Below are 20,024 nucleotides of genomic sequence, written 5' to 3'. Positions count from 1 at the left end.
GTTAAAAAAAAACCCTGCTTTAGAGAGTTGTTGCTACAGGCCACAGTACGCACAATGTATAGAGCACTTCAATCGACATATTCTAACAGGTAAACATATTGACTATGAACAAACAATATTATTACATAATTACATAATATTATTCATGTTGCAAATTAATTTAACCATAGCCAGGAAGGAGTTTTCCTTGGTAGTTAGCTTTTGAGTTAAAAATCATGGACATTGATCAAAATAATTATCCTAGCTAAACTAGAAGATAGTCTGGAATATTTACGTGAGCTGAAGCTAGTTTAATGATTGAACAGAGTATATTGTAGATATGTCAGCTTGGTAATGTGAAATTTGTTATGGCTGAAATAGGTAATGTTAACAGAGTAGCCTAGTTAAAGGGTTTAAGAGCGTGTCTCCGTCGTTATCGGGGAAGTGGGCCCTGAGCCATAGAGATCTCTATGGCTCTGTTACCAGCTAGCTAGCCTAAGTTGACTCAAGCACAGGCTCGGACTGGTAATCTGTACAACGGGCATTTGCCCGGTGGGCGGTCCATATGTGGGCGGTGACCTCGGATTTTTTTTATTATTATTTTTAAAGTTATTTAGCCTATTTGCGGCCCGTCATGTAGACCTAGGCTTAGCCTATAAATGCAGTTGCATCCATTTGGATTGGGGGGTGACAGGTCAATCATTTTGGCCTCTTCATGACAGGTTCAGTGTGTGTTACGATCAGCCCCCTGCCCCACCCCTCAAGTGGATTTGTCCAAGCAGCCGCTTGGTTTGTGGGGAAATATAGCCTACGAGTCCATGCATGGTAGCCAAGGCTATATAAGTGCCCTCCGCTGGCTGGTGTTCACATCATCGCAGTTTAACCGTAAACAGCAATCAGAGGTGTCTAATTTTATTCCAGAAATATATTGTTTTCATAGGCGTAAGTTGCACGCAGCGCCACTGAAGAGCTTCCATTTACTGCACCATGTAGGCTACTGTAGTGCGGTTTGTCTGTCAACATAAAAAAAACTCCGGGTACCTACAATTTTCGCACAACTTGGTGGAAAAGTGTAGCACAGGTTAAAGAAAACCTATTCATGTTTGGACTCAAAAGGAACTTCAAAGTATTTCCCAGATAGTAGCCTTTTAGCTCACAACTACAATGAAAGTGGAACTTGGAAAGTGGAAGTCTCTCCACCGAGTGTTACATTAGATGCACAATCAATCTCGATGCACGTAAAAAGTATCAACTGGTAGGTTAGTAACGAAGGTAGCCTAATTTTGCAAAATGTGATGACGGCACACAAACTTGGGCAGAAACGTTTAGTATACACTTGTGGTGATAGCCTACAGTTAATGTGAATCGCTGACTATAACCAATGTAGAAGATTTGCACCAAATAGGCCTAAAGGCTGTGGTTGTGTTTCTACAACATGTTGGCACAAATCGTAATTTCTGTCAACTATGACGATCTCCATGCATGTTCAGTAGCCTATATTTTTCATTTAGTCAAACAGTGACATGTGGTTTAATCAGTGTTGGGCAAGTTACTTCAAAATCGTAATATATTATGTATTACTTATTACTGTCATTTCAAAGTAATTCATTACATTATAATATTACTGTCTCTGAATTGTAAGGCATTGCACTACTATTGTATTACTTTTAAGTTACTTTTACCAAAATATCTAGAACTGATCTATGGATTTGGAATTCTAAATGCAGTTTATTATGCTCAATGTAGCTCATTGCACTTCTAATGGAGGGTGATGTGGTACAACATAATGACTGAGCTAGGCTTAAGGCTACAGTAGAATGCAATAGGTGCAGTGATGGCTCATGATGCAATACAAGGAACAATCATAGCCAGAATTTTGTTAAAAGAAGACAAAAGGTCAAAGTCTGGTCAATTGTGATAGAAATGCTGTAACTTTAGGCTTAGGCCTACTCATTAAAATCAACAGAGAGCCCACTACCTGTATACTGTAACCCAAAACTTAAAGACATGTCAAGATAGGCTACACAGTGCAGCTACTGGCCATTTTTGTGCCCTAACTGGTGAAATACAGTATTAACCTAAGTATGTCATCATATGGCCAACTATAAAGATGTAATCTGCCTGTTCCCAGGGATGGGTAGTATTTCTGAAACATGTAATATGTGTTTCAAATGCAAAATAGTATTTTGTCATTTGTATTTTATTGGGTTGAAGGAAATGGCTCTGTATTTTGTATCAAAATACTTTATTGGTGTGTATTTTTGTATTTTAAAAATACTGCAAAATGCTAAATGTGAAAAACACAAAAAAAGTAGATACTACACACAGGTGTAATGAATAATTGGTTATTATAACAGGCAACAGTGGTTTATGTTTATCGCAATCAGCTAATGTGAGAACGGCTGTGTTCAACAACACTTACAGCTTTTCAGTGACGGCTATTGCTGAAGCATCAGCCCTGGTAAAGATGAGCAAGTTGACCTGTGCAAGTTCACATAAGGACACTGACAAAGGCAACCATGTCCCATTGTCTCCATGCCAATCTTTAACAGAAAAATGTCAGATATCTCAACCACAATGACATCAATAGATGGTAAGGTGTTGAGTGTGTTTGAATTCCCTTCCTTGTAGCATCCTTTTCTGCATTCTACAGTGGGGAGAAGTTCACCTTGTTTAATTAAATAACAATTCTATTTCCTTATTAGCTGCATACTTGAGGTTGGATATATTAAGGCACGTCAAGTCTCTCACATACTGGAACTTCAAGATACATAGCCGTATGATTTTCTTATTCAGTTCTGCACTGGACTTGAATTACGAATTTTGGCACAGATACACAATTATGATTTTGGCCTATTGATTATAATGTGGTTAATTGAAAGCTCTGTCAGTCATTTGGATAAGCATCAGCTAGATGACTAAATGTAAATGTAAATTCTTGAATTATTCTTAATTTTGATCACACTACATGAACTTGCATATGGTATACGACAGGGGCCAAATTGTATTGTTTTTTACTATATAGTTTTAATAGGCTAAATGTTTGGGATAAAAAAAAGCTTTTTTGCAGTGCTTCCATACTTCCTTGAAAAAAGTATTTTGAGTATTTTCTAAATACAAAAATACAGTATTTTATTTTGATACATACGTAATATGGTTAGGCCTACTGTATTTTGTAGTTTATTTTGATACATTAAAAATTAGGGTATTAGGTATTTTATTTAGAAATACATTCTGATGTATTTTTGCCCATCCCTGCCTGTTCCCAGCATTAGCACAACACTTTGCGATGATTAGCTTGTCACCTGTGACGATATATGGTAGGCGTAAGTGACTGACCTATCTGGGTACACTCAACACCTTACCATATATTGATGTCATTGTGGCTGAGATATCTGACATTTTTCTGTTAAAGATTGGCATGGAGACAATGGGACATGGTTGCCTTTGTCAGTGTCCTTATGTGAACTTGCACAGGTCAACTTGCTCATCACACAGCTGTTCTCACATTAGCTTATTGCGATAAACATAAACCATTGTTGCCTAATTACCAATTATTCATTACAGCTGTCTGTAGTATCTACTTTTTTTGTGTTTTTCACATATAGTATTTTGCAGTATTTTTAAAATTACAAAATTACTATTTTGCATTTGAAACACATATTACATGTTTCAGAAATACTACCCATCCCTGGGAACAGGCAGATTACATCTTTATAGTTGGCCATATAATGACATACTTAGGTTAATACTGTATTTCACCAGTTAGGGCACAAAATGGCCAGTAGCTGCACTGTGTAGCCTATCTTGACATGTCTTTAAGTTTTTGGGTTACAATATACAGGTAGTGGGCTCTCTGTTGATTTTAATGAGTAGGCCTAAGCCTAAAGTTACAGCATTTCTATCACAATTGACCAGACTTTGACCTTTTGTCTTCTTTTAACAAAATTCTGGCTATGATTGTTCCTTGTATTGCATCATGAGCCATCACTGCACCTATTGCATTCTACTGTAGCCTTAAGCCTAGCTCAGTCATTATGTTGTACCACATCACCCTCCATTAGAAGTGCAATGAGCTACATTGAGCATAATAAACTGCATTTAGAATTCCAAATCCATATTTCTAGATATTTTGGTAAAAGTAACTTAAAAGTAATACAATAGTAGTGCAATGCCTTACAATTCAGAGACAGTAATATTATAATGTAATGAATTACTTTGAAATGACAGTAATAAGTAATACATAATATATTACGATTTTGAAGTAACTTGCCCAACACTGATTAAACCACATGTCACTGTTTGACTAAATTAAAAATATAGGCTACTGAACATGCATGGAGATCGTCATAGTTGACAGAAATTACGATACTGATTATATAATAACCTATAGGTCCAAATCTAAATGTTTGGGTTCAGTTTATGAAGTGTTGCTACAGCATGATACTGTGTGTTTGTTATTTATGGGGGGAATCAGGGGGGGATTTTGGTATTGGTGGGCTTGTGTGTGTGTGTGTGTGTGTGGGGTCGTCGGTCCAGTAGTGGGCGGTCCAGGGAAAAATTGCCAGGGCCGAATTTTGTTCCCAGTCCGACCCTGCTCAAGCATGAATGAGTTTGTAAGTTAGGCTACGATGTACATAGACGGAATATGATTATTCTATGAACTATTCTAGTTTCACTTGTAAGTAGCCTTCAGTTTAACATATTTATCTAACACTGTATATCTTTCTTCTATTTCTGTTAGGTGCCGCTTCACTCAACTGGATGGTCAGGCTGACTGCAACCGTAGGCCTACTGAATAGATGGCAGGGAAGCACAGCACACGGGAATTTATAAATGAAGAAGAGTGAATAAATGCACTTGCTTTTCAAACTGATAACAAGTTGTCAATGGTTATTTATGCAAGCTTGTGTAGCCTAAACCAGACATACCTAGGCCTAGCCAAATGTATCCTGGCTGTAGATAAAGCTGGGTATGAATTTCCCAATATTTTGCCAGATTTATAGTGCGGTTTAATATGAATTGAAATACCATTGAAATCGCATTGATCTTTAGTTTGGTTGTAAACAGCATCTTATAGTTTACGTAGAGCTATTAAAGATGCTAAGCGGCGCTATAGAGACAGAGTTGAAGCTGATTTCTTGGAGGGTGATCCAGCACGAGTGTGGAAAGGACTCCGAACCCTCACTGGCTTTGAAAGAAAGTCCCCTCCTATGATGAATGTGAGTATAGCCCTCCCTGATGAACTTAATGCTTTTTATGCTCGCTTTGACATGAAAAACACAGACTATATTGGACTAGCTGCAGCATGTGAAGCAAATGAGGATGCACCTTTCTGTGTCTCTGAGGTCGATGTGAGCAATGCCTTTAGGAGGGTAAATTGTAGAAAAGCTACTGGACCGGATGGAATTTCTAACAGGGTTTTGAAATCCTCATGCTGCTCAGTTAGCTCCTGTGTTCACTTATATCTTTAACACATCATTGGCTCAAGAGACAGTTCCTACTTGCCTCAAGCAGTCTGTTATTGTTCCAGTACCGAAAAACAAAAGTCCATCATGTCTGAATGACTACGCCCAGTAGCCCTGGCGTCTACAGTGATGAAGTGTTTTGAGAAGCTTGTGAAAAACATTATCTGCTCATCCCTCCCTGCCTCCTTGACCCCCCAATTTGCTTACAGAGCCAACAGGTCTACAGAGGATGCCATCTCAAACCTCATGCACACCACCTTAACTCACCTGGAGGAGGGAATGGGAATTATGTGAGGATGCTGTTCATTGACTTTAGTTCAGCATTCAACACGATAGTACCTCTCACCTTGGTCACAAAGATGAAGGCCTTAGGACTGAACACCACCCTGTGTCACTGGATATTTGACTTCCTCACCAACCGTTCACAAGTGGCTAGAGTGGGGGTCTGACATCTGACTCATTAACCATCAGCACTGGTGCTCCCCAAGGCTGTGTTTGGAGTCCACTGCTGTACAACATCTACACACATGACTGCAAAGCCAACAGTAGTCATACCTCCATCATCAAGTTTGCAGATGACACAGTGATCTTGGGCCTGATTAGTAACAACAATGAACAGTTCTACTTGGATCAGGTTGATGAGGTGGCACAGTGGTGTCAATCTAACAGCTTGACACTGAATATCAATAAAACCAAGGAAATGGTAGTGGATTACAGAAGGCAGCAGCAGAACTACAGTTACACCCCACTAATGATCAGCGGGCAACCTGTAGAGAGAGAGTCACAAGTTTTAAATACCTTGGTGTCCACATTACTGAAGACTTAACATGGACTGTTAACACTCAATATGTTCTGAAGAAGTCCAGACAACGACTCTACTTCCTTCGTCAGCTAAGGAAATTCAAAGTTTCTACATCCATCATGAAGGCCTTCTACACTTCAGCGGTTGAGAGTGTTCTAACTGGTAGCATCATCACCTGGTATGGGAACTCCACAGTTAGAGATTGTAGTACTCTGCAGAGAGTAGTGCGCTCAGCTGAACGTACTATAAGAACTCAACTCCCTGCTCTACAAGATATCTATTCCAGAAGAGTACTCCTAAGAGCCCAAAAGATTCTGAAGGACTCTTCTCATCCTAACAATGGATTATTCCTACCGCTGAAATCAAGAAGACGCCTATGTAGTCACAAAGAACTGAGAGACTCAGGAGAAGTTTTTATCCCCAGGCCATCCGAACTCTGAACTCACACTATACTGACTTTGCACACATTCACTCCTCAGCACTCTCAAACATTTCCCAACTCTGAACTCACACGATACTGACTTTGCACTCATTCCTCCTCAGCACTCATGACCCCCCCCACACACACACACACACACACCCACCCACACCTACAAGACTTTTAGCACTTTTACATCCCTCTCCCTATGCTACAGACCTTTTATTTATTTTCTTATTTCATCACACGTCAAAACACACACACACACACACACACATATCTGACTTTCTCCAACTTTTGCACACTTTTTATTTATTATTTTTGATTTCTCCTCCATCTACCCATGTCCTTGATTGCCTAGCCTTTCTACCCCCCATTAATGCACAAATAGGCTGACACCAGACATAATTTCACTGCATTTCTTACTTCCAGTAACTATATGCATGTGACAATAAACTTCCTTGTATCCTTGTATCCTTGTAATTTCAACATTGTTTCAATATTTATTTTAATTGAAATTCCGCTGGTCTATAGTTAATAAATCAACATTGTTTCAATATTAACTGAGGGTGCAAACTGATGTTAAATCAACATCGAAATCCGACATTGATTCAATGATTTATGGTTGACAATGTAATGTTGATTCTACATAGTTTCAATGCCCGTCTGCTATCTGGGATCCCACCCCTTCCTCGGCAAAACGTCGACATGTGAATACGTTGAGCCAATCATGTGGTGTGATGTGAATACACTGAGCCAATCATATGGTGTGTTGTGAAGACATCGTGCCAATTCATGTGATCTCGCCGCTGGAGCAAGATTGGTGTCGTGAAGCCTTGCGCATGCGCATTTGTGCCGAAATGGATGCCCGACGAGTGCCCAAAAAGCGTTGTTAAATGGCCGCCGAGTGGAGGGACTTGCCTAAAACGACTTTGGCACAGGGGTGGAACTTTGAGGTTGCTGTGTTTAGAGAAGCCAGAGAAGCCACGCAGTTGACGATCCTGTCCAGCTGCTGGCAATGAGACTGGGATCGACAGGTCCTGGGCATACCAGATGGAAATGCTGGAGTCCCCCCTGTGCACCCCTGCAGCGTTGATGTTGTGTTTGTTTGTCGTCATGCCAGTGTGTATTTAGTGCTAAAAGTGGAGGTACTCTCGGAACTTGAAGAGTTGGGTCTTCAGGAGGTTTTTAAGTATACCAGGTGGAGCTAGTTTGTCTGTGCTTACTGACAGAGAGAGAGACACTGTCTGGTGTATACCGGCTGCTGGTTTATCTGTGCTTACTGACAGACAGAAACTATCTGATGTATTAAACCGGCTGCTGGTTTGTCTATGCTTACTGACAGACAGAGACGCTGTCTAATGTATTAAACCGGATGCTGGTTTGTCTGTGCTTAGTGCTTACTGACAGACAGAGACACTGTCTGATGTAGTATACCGGGTGGAGCTGGTCAGATGGAGGACACTGCGACTAGCCAGCCCCTGACTCACTGACGACTGACACTGAGGGCATACAACCTACATTGTTCATAAAAAAGCTAAATAATCACACAATTAGCTGTGATAAATTATAAATAATAATTATTTATTTATTGTTCATTCTTTCATGATGTGTTTAAAATGGAAAATTAAATATTGCCAACAGATTTCCAATAAATGGGAAAATTCCAGTCCTACCTTGAAGATATTTAAAACGAAATTGCCCATGGATACAACTATTTGTTGTTAGGTAGTTTCTGTTGTCATTGCTGGTCTCCAAGTCTGCAAGGTTTCAATTTCAATTCAGTAACAGAACTGTGTGTGTGTGTGTGTGTGTGTGTGTGTGTGTGTGTGTGTGTGTGTGTGTGTGTGTGTGTGTGTGTGTGTGTGTGTGTGTGTGTGTGAGTGTGTCAGGGGAGGTGGGAGGTGCAGAGTTAAAAAATGGCTGTTTTTGTCATTGATAGATAATTCATTTCTAGACATCCATACTGCAATGAAGTGAGAGCTTCTCAAAAAGGAGGCTCGCAACCTTGATTTCAACAATTTCTCTAAAAAGTCTTGAAAAGTCAAGAGGGAGGTAGGGAGAGAGAGAGAGAGAGAGAGAGAGAGAGAGAGAGAAACAAAGATGTAAAGTGTCATGCACACATTGTCACCTATAGTTGATACCTGAGCCAAAACAGAAATTTGAGAGGAGGACTGACAAAAAAACTGTTTAGAAGAATGAGAGCAGGTGACCCTACCTATCCAGACCAAGGGTGGATGTGAGAGAGCAGAAGATTAAGGCAGAGCAAGGTGATTTGGAAGGAACGCAGAGTGAGAACACAAGATTAGTTTTGGTCAGCAGTATGACCTGCCCGATAGTCGTGCCTCTCCTTGTCCTGGTTCTTGCCATGGAGACCCGAGCTCAAGAGGACCCACTCTTACCCTTTACAGAGTGCCTGGATTCAGAGGAGCTGGTAATGCTGAAATGGGGCTTTGACGACGTCCAAGGCAACATTACCTTCGAGTTGTGCGTAAATACCACAGGCTGGATCAGCTTTGGGTTGAGTCCCAATGGGGGCATGAATGGGGCTGATATAGTCATTGGAGGAGTGAACTCAGATGGATATTATTTTGGGGTAAAGAACAGAAATTATGCTCATACTTTTCTTTTTTTATCTTTCTTTGTCCTTATCTTTAGTGTTCAGACATTCCCACTTCCATTTTCTCTCTTGCTTTTGTAATGAAACATTTAATGTGACATCTTGGAAGTCTTTAATTGAGTTAAACTTCGCTTAATTGATCATTTTTAAATTTCAGAATCATGGAGCCAAGTAGGTTTCATTCATCCAGCAATATTCAATGATCTTCCACCATCTTCTTATTACCCTTTGCAGGACTACCATGCCAGTGGAAATGAGAGGCCTGTACTTGACCAGAAGCAGAGCTACAGTCTGCTCTCTCTCACTGAGACCGATGGACAGACCACCATGAGGTTCGAGAGGTCCATCAAGTCTTGTGACACAGATGACCATCCTATTACTGTGAGGCACAATTTCCTCCAAGCAATCGTTATTTTCCCTAATTAATTAGGATCAGCTTGTGATATGCTTAGGTGAAGCTAGCGATACATGCTTGTAGTTGATGCTTTGACTGTCCCCACTGTGTCAAATATTCAATATTTAATCATTCAATTAACTTATGGATTTTTACAAATAATTGTTTGTTATGTCTTGTTATGTTCTCTGTGTAAAGCACTTTGTGTGTCTAAAAATGTCCGATATAAATTCTATAATATACAATATTACTAGACAGGCCCATATTTACCATCAGAGCCGGACAGTAACGGAGTACATTTACTTGAGTACAGTACTTGAGTACAATTTTGAGGGATCTGTACTTTACTCGAGTATCATTTTTGGGGAGTACTCATGACTTTACTCAAGTACATTTGAGAGGCAAATATTGTACTCTTTACTCCACTACATTTCTATCCATAACCGTGAGTTCCCGTTACTACTTCTAAAAAAAAAGGAAAAAAGAAAAATCTCGGAAACCCTCAATTTGTTGTTTCCCTCTCAAACGTGATTGGATTGTGCAGGTGCCAATGATTGGGACAGCCTATCAGCAATCACCTTCAGCTTTCCGCCAAAGTCAACTCCATGGTTAGATTTAGATAAGAGACGAAACCATGGACGAAACAATGGATGAAGACGCAGCAGGTCCATCCCGGGAATGTGCCAACCTGTGGCCCCACCTTGCAGGACTATTTCAATTTTCTAAACAAGTTAATGATAGTTTTCGCTTCAAGTGTTTCAATTACAAAATAGTATTTTGTATTTGAAATACATATTTTAAATACATGTATTAGAAATACTGCCCATCCCTGGCAACATGGTAAAGAGATGAAAATGACTTGATTTTACTTCCAATTCATTTTACATTCTCCAAGGTATTAACATTAACATTTTTCATAACTCCATGTATGACGTTTCTGTACATAAATGTAAGCACTGTGGCAGTAGTAATGCAATATTTAAAAAATGTAGGCTACTCTTGTACTCTTGATACTCAAGTACTTTTCAAAACAAGTACTTCAGTACTTTTACTTAAGTAGACATCAGTAGTCATCTACTTTTACTTGTACTTGAGTAAAATTTAGCAAAGGGTATCTGTACTTTTACTCAAGTAATGAAGTGGTGTACTCTGTCCGCCTCTGTTTACCGTATAAATCTCAAGGAAATTGATAAAGTCATGACTGTGGTTTTAAGGAATGCATGATATTATGAATAGTCATCTGGGTGACTTTTGAACTGTCATTTGATTGGACCGTTTGGGCAACCTCATTCACTTAAGGCTCAGACAGTTCTGATGCATTGCCCATAAAAATGTCTTTAATTTATCATGGTTATTGAGGACAGTAGAGAGTAATTTACCAGACTGAGGATCATTTTAAAATATTGTGTTTTTACATTTACCCTCCTTATACTATACTATATGTAGACTATTCATAGCAAATTACTTAATGAAAGGAGACCATTACAGTCCAGTGCAGACGTGTGTGCCGGCTCTCTGGCTGCTCAGTTCTTGGGCTAGACGTTGTTTGCACCTTGCTCTACCAGTTGAGCTGCGGGACACTCGAGGCATCAGTTACTTTATTTTCAAAGGAATCATGGGACCACCCATTTCACAACTGGTGATTCTAAAATAGCAGAAAAACAAGTTTTTGGCACACCTTCTTAAACATGGTCTGTAAATAATAGGCACAAAGGGTGATTGTAAAGATTCATTGTGGTCCATTGTGCAGGGAGTTTAGCTGTATTAAATGAAGCTATTTGAGAGTGTGAAATGAGAGAGCTAGAGGATGGTGGAAGCTGGATAGGAAAGTTCAGAAGAGTTCAGAAGAGGTGGAGATGGTTATCAATTTCTCATGGAGTTGGTTTTGTTGTGTTTGTTGTGTAACACTGTTAGTTTCTAGGTTACTTGATGACCTAGACAACCACAAACATTTTTCCCCATTATTATGATTAGCCAATGGCCTAGAACGTTTGTCAAGAACTGTCAAAGTTCAGTGTGAAATTAGTGACCACTTAATCAAGAGGTCTGTATTTTAATTTGCGGTGATAAATGGCCTTACTTACTGAAAACAATACTCAGAATAAATCTCAGTAATAGGCCTACATCTGTTGGAATTTTCACCATAATATTTGGACCAAAATTTCGTTCATCAAAATGCTTCCTTTTCTTAGACCTCTTGGAGATCATATAGTAATGTGGCATATATCAAATATCAATATCAATCATCGCTCATCTCCCAGTTTGATCTACACACTATTGCGCAGTTTATCTTTGTCTTTAAGACTTGTCTAACCACGTCTTCCTCCCACCTGACCTGCAGGAACTTCCAGTCAAGCTGATCTATGCGTATGGGCAGACTGATCAGATTGGGTATCACAGACAGCGCCGGGGCACCAAGGAGGTGAATCTGCTCAAGTACATGCCTCGCTCCGACCCCACCCAGAGCCAGTACTTCGACATGACCATGTTAAATGTAAATGACTTCTCTCATATCTCCTATTGTATCCAAATATGAGAACAGACCTGGCAAAAAGCAATCAGTGGTTTGAACTGAATCATATCACTTTGTTTTGCAGTTCACAATTCCTACTGAGGAAACCCGTTATGAGTGCAGGATAATAAATGCTCCCACATTTGCTGAGAAACAGCACATCTATCGGGTAGGCAAGAAACTTTGTATTGGAACTGAATGGATATGAGACTGAAAAAATGGAAATTCATTATTTACAATATTTTTTTTCTCTGCTTCAAGTTATCAATAATGTTTATTAATGGATGATTACTAATGGATGACTCTAGTTGGATACTAATGCATTCCTGTCTACACTATGGCACACAAAATAAATCCTGCGGCAGAAAGTTAGTACTACAGTGGGATGAAGTAAAATGTATGAAGTAATACATTTATAGGGAAAGAGTTCATATTTTTAGGTTTGAACTAAATTTATGTTGTGTATTCCAAATGAGTGAATCGAATCGAATCGAGTTCTTTAACAAGAAATATGTTTCACTCAAGGTTTTGTTACTTTGTTGAAAATGATTCCACATGTAAATCCACGTTTGCTCAAGTTAAATGCAAGTGATTTATCTAGATTGAAATCCGTTGTTTTCTGAGACTACCTGATGATGCTGTGCTGTCCTTGCCCATAATCTAGATCGAACCACTGATTGATCACCTGGATCTCGTGCACCATTTGCTTCTCTACAAATGTCCGCCGCAGATGAACAAAACCTTTCAGGGGCAATGCTACATTAATCCCGATCACAGAGTCTGCTTCCAAGTCATGGCTGCATGGGGCGTTGGGGGCGGGGTGAGTTTTTTGTTGTTGTTGTTTTTTAAGGTTTTTAAGCATGACAATAAACTAAGAAATGTAAGAGACAAAGTGCATGTATTGTCTGGTTCATGCATGATGCCTCTCAAATAGCAAGGACGTTGCTTTACCTCTCTCTAAACACTGATGTGGAAATGTGAATCTTTTTGATCACAGGACTTCGAGGTCCCAGAGCATGTGGGGATTCCTATTGGAGGAGATGAGGGGGGCTGTCTGTATAGGCTTGAGATCCACTACAATAATCCAACCTTGATTGAAGGTACAGTACTATGCAGAACTGTCTAAACTCTGTTGTATAGCAGGTGATTGCACAGAGCTAGATTTTGTGTAGTTTAAACAGTGTTGCCTCACAATGTCAGAAAAAAGGCTGCTATACCCTTCTTCAGTAAAGTCCTCTTGTAGGCTTTTTTAAAAGAAACTACAGCTAGTTGGATAGAAAGTGGTTTGAATATCAGTTTCAATCTAAGTATGAAAGAATGTCTTGCTCTGTATAATTTGAATTCTAGAAATCAAAGCAAATGACTTGTAATGATTAATTAATGATTTGAAATGATTAATTAATGATAACTTAAGTGGACTGCATGGCATCCGCTACCACAGCGACACCCTTGGTTGTTATTCAAAGTTGTAAGATGTCACAACGGTAATGTCCAAAATGTCTGCCGTGTCTCGTCCTCTTTCAGGTCGAGTGGACAACTCAGGGCTGCGCTTTCACTACACATCCCAGCTCCGCAAGCATGATGCAGGTGTTCTGATGGCTGGTTTAGCAGTGGCCCCTGGGTACAGCATACCACCCAATGCCACATCTTTTCACACATATGGTGTGTGTAACACTTCCATTAACACAGAGGTACTTTAATCGTCAGTTTGTCCGATCATGTAACATTGCAATGTGTATTGCAGAATGTTCCGATTCATGAAATGATGGAAGTTGCTAAATGTCATCTTCATAAAACTGCAGATCCTGCAGATGTTTATCATGCCTGCGTCGGAGGTACTAACCTGAACGTCTTGACTGAGTGACTTAATCCTTTTATTTCTTGTTTTTCTCTTTTTTCTCTCTTGTTTCTCTTTTTTTTCTTTTTCGCATGTGTGGGTTCCTCAGGCTAAGGATATGCAGGTGTTTGCAACTGGACTGCACACTCACCTGGCAGGGCGGAAGGTTCGGGTGGGTCACTTTAGGTGAGATGGAGATGTTTCATGTCAACAAAACACATAAGAGAAAACTACAAGTATAAAATGAAAAAATATGAACTCAGAGTTAAGTACCTTGTCCAAGGGCACAAGGTTCAAGGTCTTTGTTGGGAATAGAACCCACATCTTTTCTGGCTGCTGCATGTTAGCCCTAACCTGACAATAGCCAGATGAATGTCGTTCCGCTTAGCTCCGCCTAGCTTCACTCACATCCATCTGGGACCTCTTCCATTGAGAGTGATTTCTGCAACCGACTTTATGGTTCAGCCAATCAGGGACGCAGGGCGGGAGTTTCATAGATGTGACATAAGCGTAGAAGCGACTGTGAGACTGTTATCAGCGCCACGGGTTGGCTTCGATGTGAGTGGTTGAAGTAGCACGTCAATAGATGACGGACAAGTGGCTTATTCAATCATATGCAAGCATTTTTTGATTAGGCCCAGCCTTCTGAAGCAATACTTCAATGGATCGGTTCCAGATGGATGAGTGGAGCTAGGCGGAGCGAAATTCATCTGGCTATTGTCAGGTTATGTTAGCCCAGCTCCTTAGCCACAATACTACCACCACTTTACATGAAGAATTTTATACTAAAATATACCAGCAAAGGGATATGATTGCATCAGTGACTATGTTAACATGGACATTAATATTCTAACTATTGACCTTATTCAGAATAAGTCAATATTGCAATTATGGGGTTTACATTATGTGTTGATTGACTATTCCAGTCATATTCCTGTGTACATGTAATGCAGCATAACCCAATTATTACTAGTAAAGACGGTTGATTCTGTAAAAGTTTCTGCAATGAAAATTGTTATAGGACGTTATAATTATACTCCTGTCGATTCGGAATACTCCTGTCTTTATTCAATTATTGCTTATTCCAACTATGAACTTACTTGGGTTAAGGTAATCAGAAAATGTTGTTTATGTTATTTATATGCCAGTGTATTAAAATATTGTCTAAATTGGTTTAATATCGGTATATTAATGTCCGTGTAAACTATGCAGTTAGAGGATCTATCACTGGAGGGAACAAAACAGTTTGCAAATTCTTCAGTCTCTTATCTACTATGTTTCAGGGATGGCGAACAGATTGGATTTATGGCCTTTGATGATCACTACGACTTTGAATATCAGGAAGTCAAAAACCTGGGCAAAACAAAAACTCTTCAAATGGTTTGCATCTATGGTTTATTATCATGTAGAATGTTTTATGAGATTGACATGCATGACAGATCAAATATTTGTAGGCCTACTTAAATGTGAGGGTGTTGGTGTATGTGTTCTCTAGGTGAATAGGACCTGGAGAGACCTAGAGAATATGGATATGGTTTAAATTGTGACAGTATAACAATATTTCAAACTTTCTTAAAAGTCTGTGCTAACACTTGCTGCTAACTGCTGTCTGATTATGCCTGGCTTTGATTTGTAGGGAGATACTCTTCTGGTAGAGTGCACATATGACACCGCTAATCGCACAGGTTTCACATGGGTCAGTATGAAAATATTGAGTATTTTAATCACAGCTTTGAATTCCACTTTATCACTAAAACTTTGTCACTTTCTCTCATCAGGGTGGCTTGGGCACACAGGACGAGATGTGTCTGGCTTTCCTCTTTTACTATCCTGCCTCCAATTTAACCAACTGCGTCAGTTTTCCTAACATGGACGCTCTAAAGACTAACCTGGGAGCATCAAACTATAAGTAAGACACAGGACTATGACTTAAACATAACAATTGGAATGTACCTTACCAATTACCCTGTTTTTTTTTATTAATTACACTGCTTGGTTGAATTTTCCACTGTCCTGCGTTCTTTAGAATGTGTAATAACCATATGCACACCTGTGCGTCGGGGCCGCTTTACAACCTTGAACGTGCATTAATTTCTATGAACCGAACGCTGTGTCGTCCATTATCCCTTACATAATATCTTGGAATTCTATTAAATAGAATGGAAAACCTGTTCCACCTCTACCACCTCTACAGTACCTCAGCTGGGTGGCTTGTATTAATATTGTGCCAACTGTGTTGTAGTGAATTCTACACTATACTCAGCCAGAAGACATGGGATGAAGAGGCAGTCACTGAGTATGAGAGGACCTTAAAAGATATCCCGCAAGACCTTATGGTAGATGATGGAGAGGCAAGTGAAACACAAATACTTCATCCAAAATGCCATATTTGTTTCTGCAGGCCAAGGCCCAAGCTCAAATCATGACAACATATTCTATGGTCATCAAAACGCCCTATCATAGCATAGACATGTTATCCAAGGCATGCATTTTCTTCATCTTTTTCATATTTAGATACTGACCTCCATCTCAATGCATTCTTTCAAGGCTCAGGTTTTCACTGAAATTGTGAAAGCACAAACATCAGTTTACACACTCTTGGAGACCTTACCCTAGGCCAGTGGTTCCCAAACTTTTAACAGGCATGTACCCCCTGAGACATTATGATCTTCCGGAGTACCCCCAACACCACCAATTGTTAACAAGTTTTTTTTCAATTGTTTTATTAATATTTATTTTTATCAATGTTGTCGAGAATAGTGAATAGGATCATAAACATATGATACAAATCTCATCAATAGTCAACATATGATAGGCCTACAAATGTGCTGAATATAATGATTTTAAATAGATCTGCACCTAATCTCACCACACAATCGTCTTGTTGAATGCAGTGATCTTATCTGCTAGGTGCTTGTCTTTGCCTTGTAACTCATTGAGCTTTCCAAATATATCGCTAAGATAGGCCAGCTTCGTCAAGAAATGTTCATTAGTCAGAGTTTCTCAAACTGTGGGTCGCGAACTGACGTGAAAAACAGTTTTTTTTTTTATTATTTTTTTATCTGTAGCCTAGGCCCAGGTAGCACCCGATGCGCAATGGACGCACTATGTTATTCATAGGGAAGCGCTCGTGTCAAGGCAGCTTAGTTAGTCCCGACCTGGATGAGATTTTGAATGAGGTTGTGAGAGTTGTGGTGAATTTCATCAAGACCCGGCCCTTAAAAGCGCGTCTATTCTCCGCAGTTTGCGAGGAGATGGGAGCTGACCAAAAGGCTGTACTGTTTCACAGCGAGGCAAGGTAGCTTTCCCGAGGTAAAGTGCTGTCACGTGTTTGAGCTCCGAGTCGCCTCTTCTTGGAGGAAGAGCGCATGTTTGAATCTGCAAGCACGTTCACTAATTTACCCTCTCTGTCTCCACTCTCGAACATTTTGTTAATGCGGAGAAAATAAGTTTTTAATGTGCAGTGCAAATGCGGAAGTTAAGTTACCAACGTGGGATAGAGAAAACGTTTGAAAAGGTATATGACTTAGATCTTTTTTCGCGTACCCCCTGAAATCAGCACGTACCCCAGTTTGACAACCGTGGCCCTAGGCCTATTTCAAACATAGAAATAATTACAAATCTAAAATGCAAATAAACAGATATACTTCCCTCTCTAATTTTGGCAGAACACCTACTGGGGCACCATTGACAAGATCAGTGACATGATGGAGAGCCCGAACCCCAGCTGTGACAGAACTCCACCGCTACCAGGGCCATCAAACGCATCCAACATGGCCAGCGTGTCCTGGATTCTGCTGCTGTTGATCTGGGCAGTCATCTGTGCATTCTAATGTTAGCACCATCCCAGTGTCTTTTCAGGTCAGGTGTCTGAAATTTCCACACCAAGCACCATATAAATCAAGTGTTTGATCACATTAAATCCTAGTTGTTCTGTCATGCAGTGATACCTTGTAATCTGATACTTGTACACTTTAAATGTAGTTTATTAAGCAGTTGATTTGTGTGAGATAAAACAAAATGAGATTAAGATTTTCACCTGCTCTTCATCTGATATATCATTTTCCTGGTTCATTTTGCAATAAAATATATGCAGCTTTAGTTGTAATTTTGTAATTCTGTACTCTGCATTACTAAAAACATAGTAAATGGACTGATGCAGCAGTACTGGTTGTACAGTGTTTCCTCCTAGAATATTAGCCTTAGATCCATTTCATCTTAGCATCATCTTCATGTTGAAATCAACGTTTGGACATTTGAGATGGTGAGGGTAAAAGGATTTTAGTCAGTAGAGCAGTCCCATCTGTAGTGAAAATATTAGGCCACAAGGGGGCACTCAAACTCTCACACATCATAGCCCACTTAGTAGAAATGGAAAATGAAAAACATAGATATGTACTTTCAGTTCATAACATTGAGTTAAAAACACTCAATAATTTCAGTAAGATTTAAAAGGGTATGCTCAAGCTAATACTTAATAGAACATTGACCTACAGCTGATAACCACAAATATGCAATTTAGACAGGTATAACTTCACAATGATGAATGGGCCTATCCTAATTCCTAATTCCCAATCCTAATAGTCCTTACTTCTTTTTCATGTTATAGTCAGTTCAAATAATGTTTTGCTGTGTATTGTTACCAAAACAGAAACTGCTTAAAGGAAGTGTAGGAGAGGCCGCGACATGAGATCACGTCTGGCTCAGCACTGAAAGTAGAGAGAGGCCACAGACACGTTCCTCACGAGGAGAGTTGTGTTGGGCGCTCACAAGTTTGCACATGTTGAACAATAAGACTCAGACTGGTGAAGCAATGGTAATATTACGAGAAACCACTATTAATCTGACTCCATAAAATCAAGAACTTGCATCTCGAATTATCACCAAGTAATGAATCAACTATAGCGGAGTATTGATATGGCATATGAGATATGGCATATGAGAAGAGAGATATGTAATTGGTGGGTAAATTTACAATTTATTTAACCAGTAAAACTTAAAGGTAAATGTGACCAATATCACTTAAATTGAATGTAAGGTAAAACTCAGATAGGCATACACCGGTACTGTATCAAAGGAACAAAGAAACAAAGTAAGCTTAACCAAACAACAAACTTAAATGCAAACTTAAAGGAACCGTATGTAAGAAATGTATTTCAATTAATCATAAAATGGCCCTAATATGTCACTAGACATTAAGAAATCATGTTCATTTCAAATACTTATATCACTGACAACAGTAGTCCGGCCAGGATATTGTCATTTAAAAAGTGAACTTGCAGCCCTCAACTGATGATGTTGTGTTTTGTCATGTCATGTTGTGTTTTGGCCTGATGCGCCACCCTCCACCTATCTACCAATCACAAAGTCAGTAGTGTTTCGGGTTGGCAACCTCGAGTCAGGGGGGAGGGGATACATCGCTCTACAGTAATTTGAAAGTGATTGCAGTACCAGTTTTGGCCACAATCTTACATATAGTTCCTTTAACAAGTTAACAAGTTAACAAGTTAGAATGTCAAATACACCAGATAAAACAATTCATCAAACATTTAAACAAACCTCAATTTGGCTCGCATTTGGCTGCGTTGGCCCAAAATCCAAGCCTTACACAAATATTTAATAGTGTAGCATACTTAAACATATTTGTAATGAACAATGCACGTTTGATTGTAAAGTGCAGCAGGTCCTTCCACCTGTCCCTGTTAGACTCTATTTGGATAGCCTACCTACAAGGTCTGCTGCTACATGTCATCCACCAATCAACATCACAGATGTGTCACCGCTAGTAAGCTGTCACAAATAAATCAACAATGCCTGTTGTGACACAGTGCTAACATGGTAACACAAATGAGTTTTCAAAGTTATGAGGGGATACTGATGGCCCTGTCAACACATACAGTAGCCCTAAAGAATAGAGTTGTTGTTTTTTTTTCTTTGTGGGAGTAAGCAAATAAACTTGGTGCTACCAAAGAACAGGTTGATATTTCCCGCCAA

At 39.5% G+C, this 20,024-nt stretch overlaps 1 protein-coding gene across 1 annotated transcript; it reads left to right on the top strand.

The window, feature by feature from the left end:
• Window positions 1-8,938: 8,938 nt before the first annotated feature.
• moxd1l (monooxygenase, DBH-like 1, like) lies at window positions 8,939-18,131 on the top strand. Its single transcript, XM_048246556.1, has 13 exons — window positions 8,939-9,263; window positions 9,522-9,668; window positions 12,023-12,175; window positions 12,279-12,362; window positions 12,858-13,013; window positions 13,191-13,293; window positions 13,718-13,884; window positions 14,140-14,216; window positions 15,314-15,410; window positions 15,667-15,726; window positions 15,809-15,939; window positions 16,273-16,381; window positions 17,699-18,131. Exons 1-13 carry the CDS (start codon window positions 8,991-8,993, stop codon window positions 17,861-17,863), a joined length of 1,722 nt encoding a protein of 573 aa, XP_048102513.1. The 5' UTR covers window positions 8,939-8,990; the 3' UTR covers window positions 17,864-18,131.
• The last annotated feature ends 1,893 nt before the right edge of the window (window positions 18,132-20,024 follow it).

Source organism: Alosa alosa, chromosome 6 (genome assembly GCF_017589495.1).
Source record: "Alosa alosa isolate M-15738 ecotype Scorff River chromosome 6, AALO_Geno_1.1, whole genome shotgun sequence".
Taxonomy (NCBI): domain Eukaryota; kingdom Metazoa; phylum Chordata; class Actinopteri; order Clupeiformes; family Clupeidae; genus Alosa; species Alosa alosa.
The sequence above is the reverse complement of the archived record's forward strand: the minus strand, read 5'-3'. Positions and strand labels throughout refer to the sequence as shown.